This window comes from Gobio gobio (genome assembly GCF_949357685.1).
Source record: "Gobio gobio genome assembly, chromosome: 21".
Lineage (NCBI taxonomy): Eukaryota > Metazoa > Chordata > Actinopteri > Cypriniformes > Gobionidae > Gobio > Gobio gobio.
This window is the reverse complement of record NC_137117.1, coordinates 35,841,544-35,867,015: the sequence shown is the minus strand read 5'-3', so window position 1 is coordinate 35,867,015 and position 25,472 is coordinate 35,841,544. Positions and strand designations below refer to the sequence as shown.

At 37.9% G+C, this 25,472-nt stretch overlaps 1 protein-coding gene and 1 long non-coding RNA gene across 7 annotated transcripts in view; one reads left to right on the top strand and one right to left on the bottom strand.

Annotated features, from left to right (window-relative positions):
- The first annotated feature begins 1,137 nt into the window (after positions 1 to 1,137).
- LOC307117822 lies at positions 1,138 to 6,177 on the top strand. Its single transcript, XR_013815471.1, has 3 exons — positions 1,138 to 1,547; positions 1,843 to 4,028; positions 4,962 to 6,177. It is a non-coding gene; the product is annotated as an uncharacterized lncRNA (long non-coding RNA).
- The window catches only part of ppp1r12b (protein phosphatase 1, regulatory subunit 12B), a 32,552-nt gene continuing 12,021 nt past the window's right edge, over positions 4,942 to 25,472 (bottom strand). The window contains exons 2-8 of one of the 6 annotated variants that reach the window (XM_079802960.1): positions 17,035 to 17,051; positions 16,802 to 16,934; positions 15,324 to 15,428; positions 14,981 to 15,031; positions 14,285 to 14,335; positions 13,481 to 13,552; positions 5,139 to 6,240 (exon numbers count right to left, since the gene is read on the bottom strand). In XM_079802960.1, the coding sequence (XP_079659086.1) occupies positions 13,520 to 13,552; positions 14,285 to 14,335; positions 14,981 to 15,031; positions 15,324 to 15,428; positions 16,802 to 16,934; positions 17,035 to 17,051 (390 nt within the window). In that variant the 3' untranslated portion in view covers positions 5,139 to 6,240; positions 13,481 to 13,519. Of the gene's footprint in view, positions 6,241 to 8,834; positions 9,073 to 13,480; positions 13,556 to 14,284; positions 14,336 to 14,980; positions 15,032 to 15,323; positions 15,429 to 16,801; positions 16,935 to 17,034; positions 17,052 to 25,472 lie in introns of those variants that run through there. The other 5 variants (XM_079802956.1, XM_079802958.1, XM_079802959.1 and 2 more) reach the window with 5 other exon arrangements.

Below are 25,472 nucleotides of genomic sequence, written 5' to 3'. Positions count from 1 at the left end.
TTAATCCCAGGGCCACTTAAAGGTGCACTATGTAACATTTTTGCAGTAAAATATCCCAAAAACACTAGGCCAGTGTTATATATTTTGTTCGGCTGAGTCCTTATAATATCCAAAATGTTTCCAACTATTTGTAAATCGTGAGAAATTGCTATTTTAACCAAGGAACCGGGACGCGTGAGGGAGTCGCCTGTCGATTGTGTCATATCTGTGTTCCCCCTCGGGTTCCGGTTTTATTTTGCAGAAAAGCTTTACTCTCACTGCAGTGTGAACAAGTGTCATAGCAGCCGCCGAGAGAACGCACAGAGTAACGTCATAACAGCATTTTCAACACACTCAGATGTATCTAATATGATAAACAGAGCTGCGTTACCTCATACTTATGACCGGGAAAGCGGAAGTGGCGCCGGCGACTGTGTCATAATAAAAGTCCCACCGGCCACTCTGCCATAATAAAGGTCCCGTTTTGTTTTCCTCTTGCTGTCCCCATGTTGTGCAGAGGTGTTGTGTGCGCTGTGTGAACATGATGGCTATTGTAGTTCTAGACTAAGGGCCAGATTTACTAAACAGGGCAAATAAGCGTGAGAGCGCAATCCCATAAAAGTGCAGATGAGAGTGGAAAGTTCTGCATGTGATCTACTGACGACACGCAAATAAAAGAACACAGATGCAGCCGGATCATTTCCAAAATGACCAACACAATCTACCAAGAGCAGCGCAAATTAGCATCCAGTTTAAAACATGCTTTTTTTGGGCAGTAAATAATGGCGCAAACACCTGTAAATTGACGAGCCCAAGCCTTAGTAAATCACCATGCGTGATTCATTTAAATATTCTCCACCCATAAATTTTGCGTCTGAAAGGGAAACTCCTACAAATGCATATGCAATAAGGTCAGCCGCAAAAATAACCCTCTCCACGCCTTTTCAGCTCTAATTTTTTTTATGTCTTTTGCAAATCCTGATCGGTTTTTTTTAACACCAAAAGAGGGTTTGCGCAGACACAAGCTGTTAGTAAATCTGGCCCTATATGTGAGCAGACATACTCAGTTCACTTGCACAAAAACAGATTCAGTATTCCCTAAAATGAATAAAAATAGCACGAAAAAGCTACCTCAGAATATTACACAAATCTCCAATAGTTCAATGTTAAATTACACAAATATTCTTTATGTATTTAATCTCACTTTATTAACCCAATGCTTTTGCTGATGACCTTCAATGATCCAATTCAACCATAATAATAAGCAAAAATCATCTTCGGTGTCCAATTCTTCTGCACGAATGGCAGCACAGCTGAAAGGTTTGTTTGAGCGGCGCCCTGTACTGTACAGATGTGAATTTATAGTTCCTTCATCCTGAGGCTTATTCATCTCACTTTTGGTGTGAAAGGACCTTTACATTTGTCAAAAATATAAGCAAGTCCAGCCCAGGTGAGAAAAAGCAATGCAAAAGTTACCTCATGGCTTTCAATCAGTTACTTTTTTAAAGAGTAACACAATATTGTAATGCATTACTTTTAAAAGTAACGTTGGTCTCACTTTATATTAGGTGGCCTTAACTACTATATACTAGCATTTAAATTAATAATTTGATACAATGCACTTATTGTGTACAGACATATTTTTACATTGTACTTATATTTAAAAAAAATACCTGCATGTATTTACATCTGTAATGACACTGTTGACACTTCCCTTACACCTAACCGTATACCCTTAAACTTAGCCATCCCACCACATAACTTTACCCGTATCCCACTTCAATATCAGCAAAGGTGTTTTGCAATACAATATGAACACATTTTTGATGTAAGTACATACTAGTTAAGGCCACCTATATAAAGTGGAACCATAACTATTCCCCAACACTGCTTGAGTGTGTGTACTATTTCAATACTTCTTGGAATAATGGCCCACTTCTTAGTTTATACAATAATACTTTTAACGTTTACTTTAAGTGTATAGTAAACGTTAAGCACACACAACTAGTTGTAATTTAAGTGTTTCTTTAATATTGCAAATATACTACAAATTAACTTTAGGTATACTGTTACTAGTAAGTACATTCTTCTAGCCCACTATTGACTTTATGAAAGTACACATTGAAGTATAGCTACTCTCACTACTAATTTAATATAGTTTGTAAGCTGAAAGTGTACATGTATAAGTATACAGGTTAACTAAGAGTATAGGTGCCATAGTAAAGAAAAGCTAGATAAACATGTGCTATTTACTCCCAAGAAGTATTTAAATAGTATAATACACAGATATTTGTATACTTACTACATATAGTATACTTGAAAATTATACTTGAGTTTTACTTAATAAAATGAACATTAAGTTTGTTTATTTTTGTAAGGGAGAGTGATGAGAAACGGCTGATGGAACTTTATCTAAATGCAAACCTGACAGTACACAATAACTGTAATTTCTTCAGAAGTGCATAAGAACACCAAAAACAGGAAATACATTTCAGTGAAGTAGTGGAACCTATTCAAATGACTGTAATGATCATGCACGCAGGCAGAGGGCAGCACTGCACCTAAAAAGGCACTTGACTACATTTTCCGCATTTTACAGTGTGTAATTATTAGTAATGGTAACAGGCAAACAACAAACACAATCATAAACAAAGTGCTGTGAGCTTTGGTTCAAGGTTACAGGTTAAAAACTGTGGACAGTGGAAATTAACAAAGCATATTGTGTGTGATGTGTTTTCTGTTTGATCCATATATAGATACTCTCAATTACAAACAAAAGGCATGAATAAATATAAAACACATTCAATAATGGTGCCATCATGTATCCATTCTTCAGCCCGTCAGTTCATAAAAGTAAAAAGAACCAATGGATTGATATGAATCGAGTTAAAGGAGTGACATCATTCCTCAGTGGGAACATTCTAGAATGTTCTGGCAGAGCTTCTGAAGATCATACTGGACCGTATGAGTATTGTCCTGCTCCAGGACAATTAGATTTGATTGATGATCAAATTCTCTTTGAAGGAATGGCAGTTTGTACAGCTCTTCCCTGCTGAAAAGGCCAGGAAAGTTGGTGGTTTGGATGATCGTTACGTGATACTGTTGTGCTAGCGTTTTCTAGTCGACCAGTTTCACCAGAAACCTAGCTGACCTAAAGCTGACCTGAGCCTTACAAACTCAATTTTGCTGGTGAAAAGTATGTTTATGTTTATGTTGAAAGGGGGTTTTTTTTGGCAGTAATGCCACAGAAGAACCATTTTCGGTTACCCAAAGAACCTTTCAGTGAACAATTCTAAAAATAACCTTTTTTTTATTAAGTCAGCAGGAAATGAAAAATCAGCCTACTGTTGATTTGAAATGTTACATTTATATTACTTTTTTATTTATGTTTGATCTCGTAATGTTTAATCAAAATGTAATAACTGGACTTTCCGGCGACTTTGTCAGACTTCACTCTGGTGTCGTATTCATGATAGGCTAGAGATGTCACGATACACACGATTTCGATACCTTGAAAAATATTGATAAAGACCATTTTCAATACCACGGGGAAAACTGCCCTATATATATTTTTTATTATTATCTCGTAATTCTTTGATAATTTTGGTGCAATAAGCGCAGAGAGGCTTTAGTTGAAACTAAAGACAAGTAAACAGTCGGCAATAAAATAAGTAAACAAATGACAAACGACAGCACAAATAAATACAACAGAATAAAGAGAGAAATGAAATAAACAGCATTACGTTTTTTTCAGGTGGGTTTAACAGTAGTATTCAGGTAAGAAATACTACAGAAATTAATTAAAGCAATCAAATGTAAAGATAACACTGGATAGTCTTCATTGTAATGCTTACAATTAAAGTTACAAAAGTTTTTTGATTTTCTCTGTGTTTTGTTCTTTGATTAACATGATATATTGGGCTGCTGTCACTTTAAGAGCTTATGAATGGATCCAATATAAGGTTACGTAGCATGACGTTTTCTTTCTCAACTATTTACGCTTTAAAACTGACTCACCTGAACACTCGCCAAGACCAAATGACCTATCGGTAAGCCCCGCCCCTCAAACGCAGATGAGCCAATGGCAGTTGAGTATCAGTTGTGCTGGGACCGGAACTCGGACATCTATAGGTTTCAGCGCCATAGAGAAACATATGAAAATCCGAAGCTCTCATCGGTTTGATGGTGTTTATGCTACAAAAATGCTCAAATGTCTTGCCTGAGGTACTGTAACACTCATTCCAGGGATCCTGAGAGGATTTTCTGTTTGTCATACTCTCATTAAGTTATGATTGAAGTCCCTGCTAACATACAAACTGAAATAACTAACTGTTCTCACGTCATGTAACAATAGGTCAAAAACACGAAGGTCTACATTTCAGTGCCTCTCCATATTAAACTGGTTAAATGTAAATGAATTTAATTTTAGATATGTTTAAAGTGTACATTATCTGTCTTACTAAGGAGGACTCCTATTTTGATGGGTATTATAGTGTACGGGTAGTGACAGGGAGAGCTCGCACGCAGTTTATCTGAGTTGTTTTGCAGATACAAAGTTTACCAGTTATTAACTGCACCCCCGAAAAGTCATACACTCTGTGTATATGTTTGTTTACTGTGAGTTGTATGAGTGTTTTTGTGTAATTTGCTGTGTATGTTAATGGTAATGCAACGGAGAGAGAGAGTTTGTGAATGAGACGTTAGTGCGCACTTCTTATGCTTTGTTTGTTCAGCTCTTACGATGATTTATTTGGAGTAAAAAATGACATAATAAACTTCATAAACCATCTGTAAAGTTTGGCCATCATTCGGACGGGGTATACGCTACATTATGTGTCCAAAAACATCTTGGGATAAGGTTTTCACACTGACAGCTGTCATTGTAAGATATAGCAACTCCGTTTGTTTGTCCGAGTTAGCAACAGTAACTAAGGGGGGCGGGGCTTACCGATAGGTCAATTCAGATATTTTAATATCTCAAGTATCGAATTATCAATATCTCTGACAACTCTAACTTCTACAATCATTTAGTCTGTTTAAATCCCGCCCCTACAAACTCACGTTCACCTGCCTTCACTTTTGAGTGCACCTCCCACATCTCAAAATCCAATCAACAACCAATAAATACACACAACCAATCCTACACTTCCTCTTTTTTTGATAACCCGTTACACTAGGATGTGTCACAATACAGAAGAAAACATCTGCTGCTTTAATTTCAGCATGGCTTTTTCCACTATCAAGAACTTTTGAGCACTGGAAAGGTTGCATGGCTGTTAAAGGTTCTTCCTGGAGCCATAGATGTCAATAAAGAACCTTTTATTTTAATGCCTTTAAACCAGCCTGGACCAGTGTGGACATTCATTGTTTTTTTCAAGATGGATTTTAGCACTTCATACACTGATCTTGAAACAGTTTAGAAAGGTCATTGAGAAAACATTCAATTCATTGGATGTTTTTGAGGGATTTCTTAGGCTACAGTGTTATTCTAGTATCCTACTGCAAACACCAGGTCAACCCAGCTTTAGGTGGTGAAACCAGTTAACTAGTTGTGTTTTGGAACTTTAACCAACCAGGTCCTCGCCAGTAAAAATAGATTATTAGCTCTAACCAGGTCAATTAAGGCCTCGAAATACTTCAACTGGTGTGACGTAATTGGGAGTTTGAAAGAGCTTGCCAAAGGGAACTTTCCGGAAAATTTCAGTAGTCCAGCTGGTCAATCACCTCAACCAGCTTAGGCCAGCATACATGTAACTCCAGCTACCATCTTAAGAAAGCTTTAGCTGTATTTTGTAAGAGGGTGGTTGCTTTCTTTCTTCTCCGGAACACAAAAGAAGATATTTTGAAGTATTTTGGTAACCAAACAGCTTTGGCGACCACTGAATTTCATTGTATTAACAAAAACAACACTTGAGACATTTCTCAAAACATCATCTTTTATGTTCCACAGAAGATAGGAAGCCATACAGGTTTGGAACGACATGAGGGAGAGTAAAGGATGACAGAATTTTCATTGTTGGGTGAACTATCCCTTTAACCTTGGAGCTGCTGCACCAAGAGCAAGAGATGACAGACCATTAGCCAGCAAGGCAGTGGTCAGGTTGAAGTCAATGTGACGTTCTCAGATTTGGTCTCTTTGTTCAGCGTTTCTCCTCCCTCTTCAACCGGTCGTCCTCACTTGGAAAGTTTACTGATGACTCTGATCAAGGCTCCATTCTCATCTTTCAGCCGCTGGTTATCGGACTTGAGTTCTGTCAAAACCTGAGATTGACGAGAAACGAGAATGAGAGAGAAGAACGCTTTTGATTATTAACTTCAAAAACATTTAGTGGTCATGTGACGTCAAAATTGCAGTGCCCATGAGATGGGGATACACTTTATTATGAATAAAACAGTTCTTGTAGACCACTCATAACTCATAATCTCATGTGACTGGATTTCGTTTTAATCGTCTAAAACATGATTCATTTCTTTAGATGTGAAATATTTTATGTTGGAAAAATATGTAATAAGACATGCACCGAATGCTAGATCATAACAAAATATGATTTTCAAATTGACCTTTATAAAGGAATGGCAGATAGCACGGTCATGTGAATGTGTGCTCATGCATAAAGAAGGACGACCCCTTCCTCCTACTGCAGTGCGTAAAATAGTGCCAGAACTACAAAAGCTTTAACGGGAGAGCAAACCCGGCCACTCATGACTTCATATAACATCTTTCCATCTATCGGAGAGAAAAACAAAGGGGTTTTTTTGTAACTCCCTTTTAGAAATAGCCAGCACACACACAGAGGCTCACAGCACTGTGGACAGTACTGGCATTCAGCATGATTAAGATGCAATTTGATGTCCTGCTACGTTTTTAAAGTCACCATGAAATCAAAATGTACAATTCTTTTTTTAACGGAATCTTGCTGTATTTATTATTAACGATTTTTTGGTGTACATTTTTTTTTAAACTTCATGTCCTCAGTCTTTAATCAAAATAACTTCCCCTCCCTCTCATAATGACGTCTCTTCTCTGATGACATGTTTAGTGGCGCAAGGCCGGGACAACCTGTCAGTCACATGAGATCAACCAATAGTAAACCACAGACAAAATCAAGTCATGCCCTACATTTTTTCTTGTTCATGCCGGCTTCAAGCAATAAAGGCACTGCATGTTCTTTAGAAAGAAAACTTTTAGATATGTACGATTTTAGATTATTATCTAAAATTTACATAATAGGTCTGTTCGACTGTCTGACATGAAGCAGTGCATGTGAGTTAAAAATGTTGTCCGACTTGAGGTGGCGCCAACGACATATCACTGTAATGTATGCCATCAAAGTCCCGAGTGCAGTGGCTCATTCATTGCGGTTTCTCCAGTGAGGCTACACAAACTCTCTCGCTCTTTTTGACCGGATTCACCGATGACATGATAACGTGTGTTTTGTGTTTATTCCGACACCTTCAGTTCCGCTAATGCTCACAAATCCATCGTTTTATAACAGTAAAAGCTTTTTTTCACGTAATCTTAACTCTATCCAAGCCAGCTTTAAAAAAAAAAAAAAGTTGCCAGCCACCGCCAGTGCTTTTGACCATTTTGACAAAAATGTCATGGCCCCCAGAATATTTTGTTAAATGAATATCTGAGCATACAATACCTTCTGCTTTTAAACAAACAAACTAAAATGTTTTTGCTCTAGCTTCATGCATTCTTTTTGTATCAACACTTGGATGTGGGTAAGTTTCATTAAAAAAAAAGCAACATTTTGAGCAAAAAGTTGAGATAATCATATTTTTGTCAAAGACTACATCTGGATCATATTCAGAACGATGATCAAAACACAGATGGAGTAGATCGAATCCATCAACACCCCCAAAGCTTCAGTCCCATAGCTTGTCCTGGGTCGACATTTCATTCATTAGGCAGTTTTGATTAATAATATGCTGTTTAAAGTTGGTGATTGCGTTCTTTTACATATGCATGTGATTACATATGATATTGCTTGTTTCTGCATCTTCTTCACCTGTGTTTTGATCAGGAGATTCTGTACTCTTTCAGAAGATGTGTCATAGTGCCCCCGTATAACAGTAAAAACACGGAAAGCCGGAAAATTCTGCCAATGGCGGGGAAAGAGTTGATGTTATATAGTGTTATGTTTATCAAAATAAGACTGATGAAATATATAGACCCCACTTTATTGGTATTTAAATAATAAAGGCATATGTTGAACTTTATTCTTTTACATACAGGTTTTGAATTACATAAAGTATTGAATGAAAAGTGTTTGTTTCTTCAAACCATCTGAAATGCCTGAGCGTTTGTGCATTTGATAAATATTGTAGATAATCCATCTGTGATAAAGTATGCAAACACTGCATGAGCATCACTACAGAAAGCAGAAAGTGTCCAACTTTACATTTCCATTCTCAACTCCTTCCTGACTGAACATTTCATAAAATTGTGGCTCCCAGGAAATGACATAATTCATTAAGCTCAATTATTCAAACCTGTTACTGTGATTTTGAGAGAAAGATAATTATACGTTTTGGGGGGATATTTCAGTAATTTTACTTCAATTTTGATGAACTTTTTATTGCTATCTGTGTGTAATATAGGTATCCAATATTCTGTAACCAATGAGTTTGTGTTCTCAGGGACTGTAAATGTGATTTGGACATTGCTGGAGTGTAGAGGCGTTTGGTCATGTGTTTGGAAGATCTATAAATATCTTCAAAGCCACCGCCTGCAGAAGGAATGTGAGGGGCTACCCTTCCCCAGACCCAACAGAGAAACAGCGAGAAAGAACGCATGGACGATAAAGCTTAACCAATGCAAAACAAACAAATGAAACAGCGAGACCTGCCTGAGAGGTGTGCAGCAGAGGGGCAGAGGAAGAGGACTACAGGGTGCAGCGGAGAACAGGAAGGAGGAAGGGACAGAGAGACCGTGAAAGAGCGAGAAGAGGACTAGAGATCCTCCGTCTCGGGGAGAGAGGCCGTCTGAGTGAGGCGGGCGAGGGTGCGCAGCATGGCTTTGTTCTCCACTAGGAGGTGTGCGTTCCCCCTGCGGAGAGTCTGCAGCCGAGTCAGAGCAGGAAGGGTCTGGAGATATAGAGAAGCCCAGACATGATGAGAGCGAGAGCGAGTGTGAGAGCACATCAAAGAGGGTTGGGGAACAAAAATAGACAGCATTAGTGTGCTTGAGTTAGTTAAAGCAAAGTCAACAGGAAATCAAATGTAACCCTGTCAATCTGTTCTGATTCATCAGTGCACATGCAAAAAAACTTGCATTTTTAATAGTTTATCCAAATGTACATTAACTTTTCAGCAGACTTCAATCCAGTGGCATAATGCAGATCTTGAGTGCAAGTAGTGATGTCAAGCATTAGCATTCTTCTCAGGTGTAATTAATTAAGCACACTGGGTAAATAATGGATGATTCAATGCAACTAACCCTAAACCAAACACCAATTGCCCAAACCCAAATTCAGGAGTTGAACTGGAGTTTAGAAAACATTATTTAGGTCAATTCTGAATGGCACAAAATCCTGGTAAAAACTGATTCATACAGACACATTTAACCATATAATTGGCTAAAATTGTTGTGAGGGGCCACAATGCTTTTTGCGAGCCAATAATTTCCCAATGGATAAAATCATGCCCCGCCCTATACTGTATTTTTCACAAATCTTGTTTCACTGTTAAATATGTCACATTATGAAAGTAAAATGAGTGTTTCATGTTGACTTTAGAACGGGAACATAAGCATGCAAAGACGATCATCTGAGAACATAAATCTGAATTGGATAAACTCACTGACACAAAGCACATGTAACTGGACAGCAAAACAGGTCTGCACACATTTTCATGACCACTTACATGAAATCAACTCAAGCTTTTCACTAATGGAAGTTCTGCCAGCTTTTAAACAGTAGTAATCGCCACTATTTTCTTATATAAAAGCCTCACACCGTGCAGTGTGGAGATTAATGAGCGACGTGAGGCATCTGTGGTCAACCTCAGAAACTTCCTGAACCAGCATGTGGAGAAACCCTGAGGTTTGACACCGTTTCCCAACATGGTTTCACGGCTTACGGTGCTGGGACCGGGCCGTTGAGTTTCTCCAAAGCATGAAAACCAACAGAGAACAGCAAGGCATCCAGCATCTGTTCATAGCGCTTTCATGATTCATGGCTTTGTCTCTACAAAAAGCATCTGTAGGCTAGTCAGATATTTGAACGGGTTCACTTTCTAAAATGATGAATTGCTTTGACAAACAGAGATAGGCGTGTCATATCAGGCATCTTAGCCATGACTCAATTTGTCTCAACATGCTTTCTAGATGTGTTGGGGACAAATGGCAGAGCCATTCCTTTACTCAGTAGCTCCATTATAATAAGGGTTCGCCCTTTATAAAGGATGCAAAATGGGGGCATTTGCACTGATGCAATAGAAGAACCATTCTTGTTTCCCCAAAGAGCCTTTTTCTTAGTGTGAACAACAATTTTCCACTATAAATAATCTTTTGTGTAGTGGAAAGGTTCCATGGATGTTAATGGTTCTCATGGAACCAATAGTGCCAACGAAGAACCTTTATTTTAGCTTAAATGTGTGATGTGAATAAATAGTGCTCATAAACAGCTGCTAAGATAGTATTCTCAATTGAAACGGAGTAGAGGTTTGGATTCTGAAACAGTATTCAATACGTCACGAGTTAAACAATCTGATGTTAACATGTTGCTAAGCTAACTCTGATAAGCATGAAATGCGACATATATTGTGTGAAAATGTCAATTTTAATGAAGTGGAACGATTATACTAAGTATCATTTGTCATATGTACTTTCGGGTGCATTCACAACATGTCAGAATCATTGTAAATACGAGAGAAAAAAGCGTTCACGTCTGTGTAGAAGTCGACATGTGAACTGAATTTTCTTAGAGCCTGACTGCCATAATGCCATGTGGAGAAAAACACAAAATGGCAGTGGCTTCTGCAGTAAAATGTATTAAAAGCTATTTTAATTTCTCCAAGTTTAATAACTCCAAGAATAATCTGCATAAAAATGCAAGAATAATCTGAAAATAAACTCAACATCAATGCAATTTAATATCACAGAGTAACTGTAAGTTTATTCATAAGGCATTAGCTTAACTTCTGTTACTTCTTGCATTGTGGTTTTGTTTATTGACTACCCAAATTACACCGATTTGTTTTGGTGTTACTAGTGTTGCCGTAGAAACACACAATTCTGAGGATATAAGCAACTCTGAGTTGAATGTTCGTGATTGTCATCTAACTAGGGTAATTACTATATGGCGTAAACGCAGCATTTATAAATCAACATTTTGCTTGAGTGGGTCTGGATCTTGCCGCTTTATCATTTGGCCACAATGAGTAGCAGTTTCTCACACAGTGTTTACTGTAAATAATATCCATCCACAATCTGACTCATGATGCAGTCTGGAATCATAAATCACACTGTGTCCGTCATTTGGCCAGAGGAGAACTGCTCCCCTAACTGAGCCTGGTTTCTCCCAAGGGTTTTTTCTCCATTTCTGTCAGCTGATGAAGTTTGGGTTCCTTGCTACTCTCGCCTTAGCTTGCTCAGTTGGGGACACTTAATACCAAAGACCAAAGAAAGAGCACTCATATTCCTATGAATGGGAGAAAGTTCAACGTGCAATATGGTGGAATAAGTCCCGCCTTCTAAATAAAAAGAGCCAATCGCTGATTGATAAAGTCATTGTGTTACTGCAGCTGTCGTTAGAAGCTCTGGGCTGCTTTTCCAAAAAGCATTGCGAGCTAAGCTGATCATAGAGACCATTAGGGACAATAGTTCAACGATATACTTAGGTTTACAATGATTTTGGGAAACAGCCCTGGTTGCTATAGAAACAGAGACATGCACTTATGACTGCACATGCACATTGGCTAAGCCAGCCTGAAAAATTATTTTTTTTGTCATGATTTGAGCATTTAGGAACTAAATTTATGAGACAGTTGTTTCATTGGTGATTCCAATAATGAAATTAAATGGTAAGCTTGGTGAACAGCTTGGAGAAATTGATGTTTCCCCATTCAAAGAGATATAGAAGCTGCACTTGAATGACTTAAATAGTCACCTGAGAGGTGTCCAAAGATGGCCACCAACTGAAATGACTTGCCTTAAAGGGACTTTCTTAATATTCAGAAATATTATTGGATGGTGTCACTCGAGACTTACTTTGCTTTCTGCTTTATAGCGAATAGAAGTCGTTTCATAATTGACCGTTCGCAAAGACCCGCCCCCTTTAGTTACTGTTGCTATGTCCGACAAGCCATGGCGCTCTCACACCACACACACGTTCTCACGTAGAGAAAATACATCGCGGAGCAAAGAGGACACTGACAACACGCCGACAGACAGGACAGAACAAGTTACTTTTGATATTAAACAAAGTCTCAACTTTGAAATTGTAATTTTTTAAAGAAATTTAAACAATAAATACTGTTTTGTGGCTCTTTAATGTGTCATGATCGCTGTAGCGCCTCAGTTAAAGCTGCTTGTGAACTGATCATGTCTTCCTTCTAGTTCATTGATAAGCATGAAATAAACATGAATGAACACTAAAAGAAATGTTGTTTCAACTGCGGAAAGACGTCAGTACACACCGTTTTTCCAAGTTCATGTCCACCGACGTTGACATTGACATTGTTATTGAACTGAATTGGAACAAAATTTTAATTAATTTAACTGAATAACAACACTATCTTCTGTAGAGCTACTTATAGCTGAATTGAACTCATTTCATAATTGAAGAACGTTACCATTATTGAACTGAACTGAATTGAGCTGAGAACACCCAAAAACACCCAATGATGCAAGGGCACACTACTGATAAAGTGTCCCATGCCTAATTTGGACCCCAAATGGTACCCTGACCAAGATTTACCTCCCACACAACCACCATTTGATTGTCTACCACTCCAAGAAGGTAAATCGTGAGGAAAGTGCTCACCACCAATTGGCCCAAGAGACCGCTTCTAACATCTTGTCCTGTGTTTTTGATTCTGATTCTGTAGAGCTGCTTATAGCTCAACTGAACCAAATTCACTGATGAACTTTACACAGCTGTTGGACTGAATCAACACCAAAACTGACTTGAGCTGACACTATTGTAATTTTTAGAGCTGCTTTACAGCGGAATTAGTATCCGTCTCATATATAATGAATTTTGCATTGTTGATCATGTTATTTTGCTGTTTATTACTGTGAAGCTGCTTTGAAACTATCTGTATTGTATAAAGGCGACTTGACTCGTTGTCTTTATAGGATAGTAAGCCTGCTATCAAGGAATTACAGTAAGAGATCAAGTTATTTTGAGAGCTTTACAGTGTGAATACAAATGTGTGACTAAGAGAGACATAAAGTGATCTAAATGACCCACACCATGTTGTACTGCCGTGAGTAATGGGTGTGTGTTGGTGTGTGTGAGCAGGCAACCACGCGTGGGGCAAAACCACTCACCATCTGCCCCTCTTTCACCCAGTCCAGCTGAGGATGAACTCAGGACTGGTAGCGAAACCTCACTGAGGGCGTCTGCTGGGGCAACAGTGACATCACTGATCAAACAAATACAAGTGCTTCTCATTTCTAATGTTGATAGGCTCAATGAAGTGAGTTTGAATAGCTACATAAATACATTTAATTCCCTCCATGGCACTCTGGAACTAAAGCTGTTTGCATATTTGCAATATAAATGACACTGTCATCCGCATATCTTGGGCGAATCTAATCAATTTTGAACTAATCTGAGTCAAAACATCCCAGAAACCTTGTTTCCTCAATTGCAACATGGATCAATTATCCAACTGAGCCTGGCAGACTACAGCAGCCGCAGATATCTCATCTGCCTCACATTGATTTGGCCTTTCATATATTTGGCACTGTGTTCTTCTTGGCCCCTCAAAATGCCAGCTATGTGCAATTACTGCTGGAATGCTGAACAAAAGCCACGCCGTGTCTCTGTGCTGGATTCAGTCTGGCCCTGGCGTAGCTGGAACTAGGTCACCATGTACTGCTGCAGCTGTGAGCTGCTACAGGCCGAGCGCAATGGCCATGGCTAGTAGCGAGCAGAGCTGGCTAACATGGGTTAAAATAGGCATGCTAGTTACACTAGCTGTTAAACTTAAACAAGTGATCTAATCTTTTCATCAGTTCATTCAAACAAACTGTCCAAGTCAATTTTGAGGTTAACATGCTTGGGAAAGTCACCACAACTCAGGCTCTGAATAATACAGCAAAGCCACATTTAAAAAAAATATATTTTACCTTTAATTCTTCTTCCATGTTTGAAACCTTCTTCTCCAATGCTTCTTTTTCCTACACAAGCAGACAAAAATTCCTGTTACAATTTTCAAAATAAACTATAAATAAAATAAAGTTTGTATTTTTAAATATTTTAAACCTTTAACTTCTATGTAACACATTTATAATAACTGCATGCTTTGAATCATTAGTTAAGCATTAGTAAATAGTTAATTCATATGTTTATGAAGCATTAATAGACAATAATAAGCTGTTTATAAATACAGCTATAAATGCTTTATTCTTGCTTTATAAGCATGACTATAGTGTTTAATAATTTTAAAAAGTGTTTTCATACTTTATTAATGATCAATTTATAATTTCTGAATTAAATATTATATACAATGTAAAATACATGTATAAGTATTATCAAATTATTCATTTAAATGTTAGTACATATACACATTTATTTATATATATTTTTTAATTGATGTAACAATAATAAATTACATTTATTTTATATTAAATACATTTAATTATTACTAAAATCAAGATGTTAAAGCAGAATAAAGAATAAAGCAGTTGTGAAACATGGTTTATTGAGGTACTATGAGAACAGCACAAAGGGATATCAGTTCAAGATCTTAATCAACAGAGAACACACTGAAATCCCTCAGAAAGTGTCAGAAATTATTATATAATGATTATATATATATATACCCTTTTCTCTGATTCAAATACAGTGGACCTCTCTGATATTCTGTCCTGCTTCTGAAACACATTCACAAAAGAGAATTGCAGACAAAAACAAAACTGTAAAGGAACAAAATAAGGAGCTTTAAATACATATTCCGGGGGAAAAAACGTAATGTTTTAATAAGCAATTAATGCTGGACTAGTATCTAGATATTTCATTGCCTTTTCACAGATTGTGATTCCTTACAGATTCTGTGAGTTGGATTCAGAGGGCCAGAATGTGCTTTTGTTTTTAAAACAGGCCCCTCCGCTTGGCAGATAAATCATCAGAAAGGAGATCGCTCTCCCCATTTGATTGTTCTCTCACCTGTGCGACTCTGTCAAGCTGTGAGCGGATTTTGGTGAGCTCCTGTTTGCTGTCGTCCAATCGAGACTTCAGCTTCTCATTCTCAGCCAGTGCGTCCTCATACAGCTGATACAGAGAGACAAACAAGAAGAGACTAAATTAGCATCTCCACTGGGAGCTGCTTTCCTGTCGCTGGTCAACAGAAGACTGCCAATGCTCTGCACTGGATAAACAAAGAATGCTATTAGCTATTAAAAAGGAACTAGATTCACATTAAGGTACACCGATCAGGCATAACATTATAACATTATGGTGCCTAATATTGTGTTGTTCCCTCTTTTGCTGCCAAAACAGCCCTGAGCCATCCAGGCATGGACTCCACTAGACCCCTGAAGGTGTGCTGTGGTATCGGGCACCAAGATGTTAGCAGCAGATCCTTTAAGTCCTGTAAGTTGTGAGGTGGGGCCTCCATGGATGGGACTTGTTTGTTCAGCACATCCCACAGATGCTCGATTGGATTGAGATTGAGATTGGAACTCGTTGTTGTGCTCCTCAAACCATTCCCAAACCATTTTTGCTTAGGTAGGTGGTGTGTGTCAAAGTAACATCCACATGGATGGCAGGACCCAAGGTTTCCCAGCAGAACATTGGCCAAATCATCACTGTCTCTACCGGCTTGCCTTCTTCCCATAGTGCACCTGGTGCCATGTGTTCCCCAGGTAAGCGACGCACACACACCCGGCCATCCACGTGATGTAAAAGAAAATGTGATTCATCAGACCAGGCCACCTGCTTCCATTGCTCCATGGTCCAGTTCTGATGCTCACGTGCCACTGTTGGTGCTTTCGGCGGTGAACAGGGGTCAGCATGGGCACCCTGACTGGTCTGCGGCTATGCCGCCCCATAAGCAATAAACTGTGATGCTCTGTGTATTCTGACACCTTTCTATCAGAACCAGCATTAGCATCTTGAGCAATTTGAGCTCCAGTAGCTCGTCTGTTTGATCAGACCACACAGGCCAGCCTTCGCTCCCCACGTGCATCAATGAGCCTTGGCCGCCCATGACCCTGTCGCCGGTTCTCCACTGTTCCTTCACTGGAGCACTTTTGATAGACACTGTCCACTGCAGACCGGGAACACCCCAAAAGAGCTGTAGTTTTGGAGATGCTCTGACCCAGTCGGCTAGCCATTACAATTTGGCCCTTGTCAAACTCACTCAAATCCTTACCCTTGCCCATTTTTTCTGCTTCTAACACATCAACTCTGTGATGAAGAGATAATCAGTGTTATTCACTTCAAATGTCAGTGGTCATAATGTAATGCCTGATCTGTGTATATGTACTATTTCAATTTTACTATATTTGGATGTGAGATAAAAGTTAGACACATACTTAAAGCATTGTGTATGACATATAACTGACTTTGGGGACAGTATTTGAGGAATAATACCAAATACAATGAACGTCAATAAGTATTTTATTAATCAAAGGTATCCTGACCTTCTTATAGTCCTTGCTGGCAGAATTGTCGTCTGTTTTGCTCAAAGAGGCGAGTCTGTTCTCTCGGCGTGTGTAGGTGCTGGTCCGAGCTGACAGTCGGTCTGACGGAGACTCCACACCACTGGAGTCTGACCTGCTCATTCACATCAATCACCAAGCAATTTTTTAAGAATGTATCTAAACAGAAGCTATTTCCAGAAAAATGTTTTTAGACCAGGAACAGAGAAGCTTACCTTGACGCCCGCTCTTGCTACAAAGAAAGAAAAAAAGTTTTCATTTAACATAAGGTGATAACCTCAATACACTAACAAAAAAACAGAACATTGCTTTCTCATGTGTCAAGCAAGCATAATTGAGTTTCCATTTACCATATCTAAGTGCACTGTGTACATTCACTGATCAATGTTTATATGAATAAAACCTTAAATTAAATCTGTTATCATAAAGTCTCTTCTTAAGACTTCATTCATATGGATTTCATTTAGAAGCATAATAGTTTTGGGTGAATTGACTTTCAATGGAGGGACAGAAATCTCTCAGAATTCATTGAAAATATAGGTGATACTTTTAGTTTAGGGTCCAATTCTCACTATTAATTAACTAGTTGCTTATTAGCATGCATATTACTAAGATATTGGCTGTTTATTATTTCTTATAAAGCACATATTAATGCCGTATTCTGCATGACCATAATCTACATCCCTAACCCTTCCCAATACCAAAACTTAAAAACTACCTTACTAACTATTAATAAGCAGTAATTAGGAGTTTATTGAGGCAAAATACGTAGTTAATAGTGAGAATTGGACACTAAACTAAAGTGTGACCGAAATATCTTCATTTGTGTTTTGAAGATGAAAGAAAGTCTGTTGGGTTTGGAATGATATGAGGGTGAGCAAATGATGACAGAATTTGGTTCAACTTTATTTCTATGGTCCACTTTAGACATTCCACTAACTTTGCAACTACCAGCCAACTAACTCTCCTTAATTTGCAACTACATGTCAACTAACTGTTACTGTTAGGATATCGGGTTAGTAGAATAGCATGTACTGGCAAAGTAACTTATAGTCAGATGAATGTCTGTAGAGCAGCATCAAAAGCAGATAGCAGATATCGAGCAGACAGTCTACTCTAATGAGTGCTATAGTTGACATTATTACTATTACAAGGTTCACTGTACTCTCTTTAAGTTCACTTAACCCTTAAACGCATACCTCAGGTCTTTAGTGACCCAGGATGTCATCAGCTAAACTTGAAATGGCTCAGTTAAGTGGCCTTTTGTTTCAGAAATATATTATTTACAAAAGCTATTTGATGCGGACAAATCTAAGCTGTTTTCTGATTGGGTGATTATGCGATCAGCCTGATCAGATCGCAGTAATTGCTTAGTGTGCAAACAAAAGAGTTTTTAAGTGTGACTGAACATGATATAATTGAGCTGGAACCGCGGGTCAGGTCAGACCTCTGTCTGTCTACCATGCAAAAGCCTGGAGCAAGAGTATGATATCGTGTGTGTACATAAAAATGACATTATGTCGCACCCACTTCATCTCAGTTGAAATCACACCAACTCTAGTTAGCAATGACAGCACAACAGTTCATTTCAGGAGGATTTGTTCTCTAATAAATGTTCTATTGTAATAAATTGTTGCTAATTTTATAAAGAATGATTTCCTACATGCTCCTTGTACAAGCATATAAATCAGTTTGTGTCTATGGGAGTTAATCTTGAGGGGCAGTAAATCTTCTGATAGAAGATTTGATTGGCTTCCATTTTAGGTACATGTTGTGCATAGTCGCATTTTGTAAACATCACCGTACACCATCACCGCCTGGATGACCTCTCATAGATGGTAAATGACTCATGTGAATGTCTGACAGTCCAAGCAGAAACATCCATAACAAAGATGGGAGGCTACAAGCCACTCATAATTTAAAGTAGTTAAACTACAGTTAAGCTACTCGACGGGTGCAGTGGAAATGGGTCTGGTAATATGTTCTTCGTTGCTTCAGATTTAAGGCTAGAGAAGAGAAAGGCAGAGAAAGGGAGAAAGCTAGAGAAGGAGAGGCAGAGAAAGAATCCCCTCTGTTCCTCTGCTAAAGACAGCACATCCTGTTTGGACACTGGGCAGCACACTTGATTATGCATCAGAGAGGAATAACAGTCCACTGTCTCCACTGACTGAGGGGGACCTCTGAACAACACCAAAAAAGGACATGCAGAATCAGTCACTACAGCCGGACACAGTTTGGCAGAGAAAAAGAAGAGCTTTTCATTCACTCACAAAACTAATTACAGTAAATGAGATCTTTTAAATTAGATGGTTCTGTGACTACAGGAACTTTTAGATACTTTTTCACTCTCATTAGTTTAATTTGTCCACTAACAATGTCCAACAGCATACAGTATATATATATATATATATATACATATACATACAGTATGCGTAGAGTACATCAGAGATTTGTCATTTGTGTCTTTTCTTTTCTGACAGTCATGATAATTTGTGGTTAATTGCATCACTTGTAGTGTACTTCAAATCGTAAAAGTGTCGATTTAAAAAATGTACTTGAAGATAATATATTAATAAAATTCAATTCCACATGAACTTAAAGAAAGTGCCCTTTCATGACTGTTTCTTAACAAACTTGAGTGCACTTTTAAAATGATGTTAACTCTTGACGTAATGTCAAATTAAGAGTACTTTTTAAATCGCTGTTTTAAGAAACGTTTGTTATACTTTAAAGAAGTACACATGTTTTGATGTGTTGACTAAAAGCATGTGTAAAGTACTTGATTATGATTTTAACTGTAAATTTACTCAATTTAAATGTACTAAATTGCAACTTCAGCATTACAAATGTGTAATTACAAATACACTATGTTGCCAAAAGTGTTGGGACGCCTGCCTTTACATGCACATGAACTTTAATGACATCCCATTCTTAATCTGTAGGGTTTAATATGGAGTTGGCCCAGCCTTTGCAGCTATAACAGCTTCAGCTCTTCTGGGAAGGCTTTCCACAAGGTTTAGGAGTGTGTTTATGGGAATTTTTGACCATTCTTCTAGAAGCGCATTTGTGAGGTCAGGCACTGATGTTGGACGAGAAGGCCTGGCTCTCAGTCTCCGCTCTAATTCATCCCAAAGGTGCTTTATTGGGTTGAGGTCAGGACTCTGTGCAGGCCAGTCAAGTTCCTCCACACCAAACTCGCTCATCCATTTCTTTATGGACCATGCTTTGTACACTGGTGGGAGCATGAAATTGTCCAAAATGTCTTGGTATGCTGAAGTATTAAGATATCCTTTCACTGGAACTAAGAGGCCAAGCCCAATTCCTGAAAAACAACCCCCACACCATAATCCCCCTCCACCAAACTTTACACTCGGCACAATGCAGTCAGGCAAGTACCGTTCTCCTGGCAACTGCCTAACCCAGTGAAGCGTGATTGGTCACTCCAGAGAACACGTCTCCTCTCCTCTAGAGTCCAGTGGCGGCGTGCTTTACCCCACTGCATCCCACGCTTTGCATTGCTCTTGGTGATGTTAGGCTTGGATGAGCTGCTCGGCCATGGAAACCCATTCCATGAAGCTCTACACACTGTTCTTGAGCTAATCTGAAGGCCACACGAAGTTTGGAGGTCTGTAGCTATTGACTCTGCAGAAAGTTATCAACTTCTGCGCACTGTGCACAATGGCGTCCATGTTATAATACCACTAATAGTTGACCGTGGAATATTTAGTAGTGAGGATATTTCACGAATGGACTTGCACAGGTGGCAACCTATCACTGAACAACACTTGAGTTCACTGAGCTCCTGAGACCCATTCTTTCACAAATGTTTGTAGAAGCATCTACATGCCTAGTGCTTGATTTTATACACCTGTGGCCATGGAAGTGATTGGAACACCTGAATTGATTTGAATGATTTGGAGGGGTGTCCCAATACTTTTGGCAATATAGTGTATATGTGACCCGTGCTGGCAAAAGGAGTCGGAATGACCAAAATATAATTTAGAGCTACTGGCAAAACAAGAGAAAAATGTAAATTTTGGTCGATTTTGAGGTTGTCACAAACATGAGTTCATTGAGCCCTCGTCTAGCGATCCCAATGCTCCAAATAGCAATTAAACATCTAAAAGTATGTTTATTTGTACGTTTTCGGTACCTTTCCTTAGTCCATGAAAATGATCTCACTCGCGCTGACTGACAGATCCGACGCAGATGTTGCTCGTACGGAAAATGAGGGAATGACTGAGGGCCAGACATTTTTGATATAAACCCATTTTCACACAATGCATTTTGAAATGGCTTATAATTATTTTACGAATTGTTTAGATTAACATTTTATGACAATACATTCTTTAGGTAACACTTTATTTCAATGGTCCACTTTAGACACTGTACTAACTATGAGTAACTTTGCAAATACATAGCCAACTACCGGTAATTGGAGTATTAGTAGATGGTCTGCTTAATATTTGCTAACACTTTATTTTGATGCTCCCCCAACAGACATTCTATAAGTTACTTTGCAACTACATGTCAACTTATACTACTAACCCAAAACCTAACAGTCTACAGTCTACTATAAACCTAACCTAACAGTCTACGGTCTACTAATACTCTGAGTTATTTGACATGCAGTTGACAAGTTATTTACAGTTAATAGAATGTCTAAAGTAGACAATCAAAATAAAGTGTAACCGTTCTTTATGATGGATATGAAAATTTCAATTCTAAGTGTATAAAAACAAAATCTAAACAGATAGAGTAGATAAATGATTAAGGAATGGTGAAAGTTAGCAAAACATACAGAGAAAAAATACATTTTTAGGTTTTTTAGGTTGATTTTAAAATATGTGAATCAATCTAAAAGAGCCCATATATTTTAAAAAATACGTATAAAAATGATGTACAAGCATATGTTACTTGCTGATCGTAACTGCATATGCTATTTTCTGGCATGATTCTGTGGTGCTTTTTACAGGGAAATAAACAGATGGATGAGAGCAAGGCCCTGAGCCACTGGAGAGACGGGTCCATCTGAATGTTTACGCAGTATTTCAGAGACGGCTCTCCTTATGTGGCTATAGCACGTCGGCCTGCTCTCCGACCATGTCACGGTTTAACACTGGAGGAAAAACAGAGCTTGACCTTCGGCACTGGCTTACAATAACTGTTGTATATGTGACTGGTTTTGTTTTACTGGCAATCATTATGAATTCTCAAAGTGAGGCAATATGTCTTATTCAAGTGTTTACACAGCCACAACAACAAAAAACGTTCACAATGTGTGCAGGTGGTCTTGTTTAGTTCTGTGTGGTCACGTCATGTGGGGAACCTGAAGTCTGCATTTAGTGGATATGTGTTCTGGTGGTCTTGTTCTCATCTCTGGTCATTCTGGGATCTGAGGTCATCGTTATGCACAACAAAGTAGGACAGTTTTTTTGGCATCCTTTATTGGTCCAGGAACAACATTCCTATAAAACAACTCTCAGTCTACAATCAGAGAGAAGTAAAAGGTTAATAAGAGTGTTGTTCAACCCCATGACCCTATCCTTATCCTCCAAATCCTATCGGTTAATAGGAGTGTTGTTCCAAGAACATGTCCTACTTAGGTAAATCACGTTAAACTGGAGGTTTAAAGTCCTCGGGGGGCATCATTACCCATGGGCACCTGCTGGCCCTGAGCTCACTCACTGTGTCTACAGAGAGAAAGAGAGTGCACACTTTCACCACAGTAAACCATGTAAGGCAGCGCTGATGCTGCTGCGCACATTCCATCCTGCTAGTAAAAATAACACTCAATCAGATTAATGGGAACGGCCTCTTCAACACAAATACAAGCACTCTGAAGAGAACAGGCACTAGCCCACCGTTTCATTGCGATCAAACTCACACGTGTCAATATACAATATATTTATCTTGTGTATTTCAAGTCTATTTAAACATGTCTGTTTATATATATAGAATATAACATAAGAATATAAAGTGACAAATATCATGTTCTCTCTATGGGAAAATACTTTCTATTGCACAGTTCCCAGCTCAGTTAAACGCTGAGTATTTTGTAATGAAATTTTAGGTCACTGAAATGCTGTTGGAATGATCCTTGTGTACAGAGAATTCTATCTATTATGGATGATTTACAATATTAACTTTATATACAATCTGTGTTTCACATCTCTTGCATTTTGTCCTCGTTTTGTGTGATATATAGCTAGACACTGTACCATGTTTATTATAATTTTGTGTTGTATTATTTGTTTCCCTACTACCACTATAACTGGTTCAACTCTTTTTTTTATTTATTATTATTATTTATTTATTTTTTGCCAGCACACAAATGTGTTGCCATTAGATGATTATTTTCTGTGATGTCCTCAAGTTTTTTTTTACTTAAATTTTTTATGATCTTATTATGAGTATTAGATATTTTATACATTTTTGTTCATGAGAAACCTTCTGTATTATTTTTATTAAAATAACAATTATTATTATATATTATATTTTGCTATATTTTTACTATTATATTTTATTTAGTACTGTCAAAATTAGCATGTTAATGCATGCAAAAAAAATTCAGTTTAACGCGTTAAAAATAATTAACGCAATTAACACAGCATCAATTTTTTCTGTCATCCTTGGGCTAGCGTTATATTATATGATCACGCTCTTATTCATGCAAATGATTTTAAACCATTCAAGCGCGACAAGAAAAAAAGAGAATGTGCAAGCCAGTATCGTGCGCAAAGACAGCAATAACTGACAGAATTATGCCAAAATGCCCGTTTTGTCGAGTATTCTCATAAGAGCAGTCTTAGTTAAATAAAGTCTTAAACGAACTTAAGGAGTTTGAGAAAATTAGATACACGTCACAGCATTTGAGATTTGCGTAATGTGCGACAGCGGCAGATCTTAAAGTGACAGCAGCCTCATAAACCAGTTGCTGTGATGTCTGTCATTACTGTTAACCATTTATGCAGTGTAGACTGTTTGATAACTTTATTACATTTCTGTATATTTCCTACCTGTTAGACAGGTAATGCCACAGGTAAATAGGACATTTATTATAATGAGTTCATGTGAAGATTGTTTTAAGTTCACTTAAATTAAAAAAATATTTTTTTTTTTAAAGCCTAATAAATGTTGAAACTGATATAGCTTTCAATTATCTATCATTAATTTAATATGTCTATCATTAATTTAATTAATTAATTAATTTAAAATAATCAATATAAAATATAAAAAATCACAATTAATTACAGAAAAAAAATTGCGATTAATTCGCTTTTTAATTGCTTCTAAAAGCTTCTAATTGTATTATATTTTTCTATATTTTCACTATTATATTTTTCATATTATTGGGTATCATGATGAATATCCTTATTATATACTATATTATATATATGTTTTAGTTTTGTTCATGTGATTCAGCATTATTTTATTATTATGACTACGCATTTTTTTGCATAATTTTTAGCATAATTTTTTTGCTAATCATTTTAGCATTATTTTTGGTAGAGGGTCTCATGGAGGGTATTTTTAAAGTGCCCCTATTATGCTATTTTAAAGTTTCCAAATGTAGTTTTGGAGGTCTCCAACAACATGAACAGCATCAAAGGTCAATTTGGTCAAATTGCTCTGCTCTGATTGGTCAGACGGCCCAGTCTGTTGTGATTGGTCTACCGCGTACAACGCATATTTCGGAAACAAACGCCCATTACCATAACTGAACTCCAGCTCCGTCCGGCATCCAGAGGCTTCGATAGTACACACTGTAAAGACGCCGATTTTACACCAATCCCAGCGAGAGTCTGAATCAATGAAACATTGGAAGAACTAGTTATTTAACCCGTGTGTGTGTGTGTGTGTGTGTGTGTGTGTGTGTGTGTGTGTGTGTGTGTGTGTGTGTGTGTGTGTGTGTGTGTGTGTGTGTGTGTGTGTGTGTGTGTGTGTGTGTGTGTGTGTGTGTGTGTGTGTGTGTGTGTGTGTGTGTGTGTGTGTGTGTGTGTTTCTAATGTATTGCGGTGCACATGCGGGAACTGTATCAATAACAGCACATACAGTATTTTAGCCGAGCACTAACGTGAATGACTGATGTAACATTAAAGTTTGCAAAACAAATCTTGCTCCATCCTTTATCTTTACTCAAAACAGTAAGAATGACAGACAACCTGCATTAATAGAAACAGTTTTAGGTAATAGCGACCCACAGCTGATTTACAGCAGTATTTCAGTAAGACAGTAATAACGTGAGTTAGCCGGTTAGCCAGAGACCAACACAATATAAAACACAATAAACACATTGTAGAGCACAGCGTCTTCTCGACATGATGCTATCCAGTATCCGCTGCAGTGTTTGAGGTGGTTCAAGGTTTCCCTGGTGTCTGCGCGCATAATAAGTGGACGGGCAATATGCTAATGTTTCGTCTTGACATCACAACGAAATGGCTTAGGACTCGTTTTAAAAAACAATTTGTTTAATTGACTCTTAATTTTGAGAGACAATAACTTTATCTACGCTGCACTTTCAGATTTAAAACTTTGCAGGATGTTTTCATTAACTTAGAACTATGTTACACATTACATGAAAGGTAACTTTCAAAATCTATAATAGGGGCACTTTAATATTATTAGCTGGTGTTTCATTTAATTGCACATT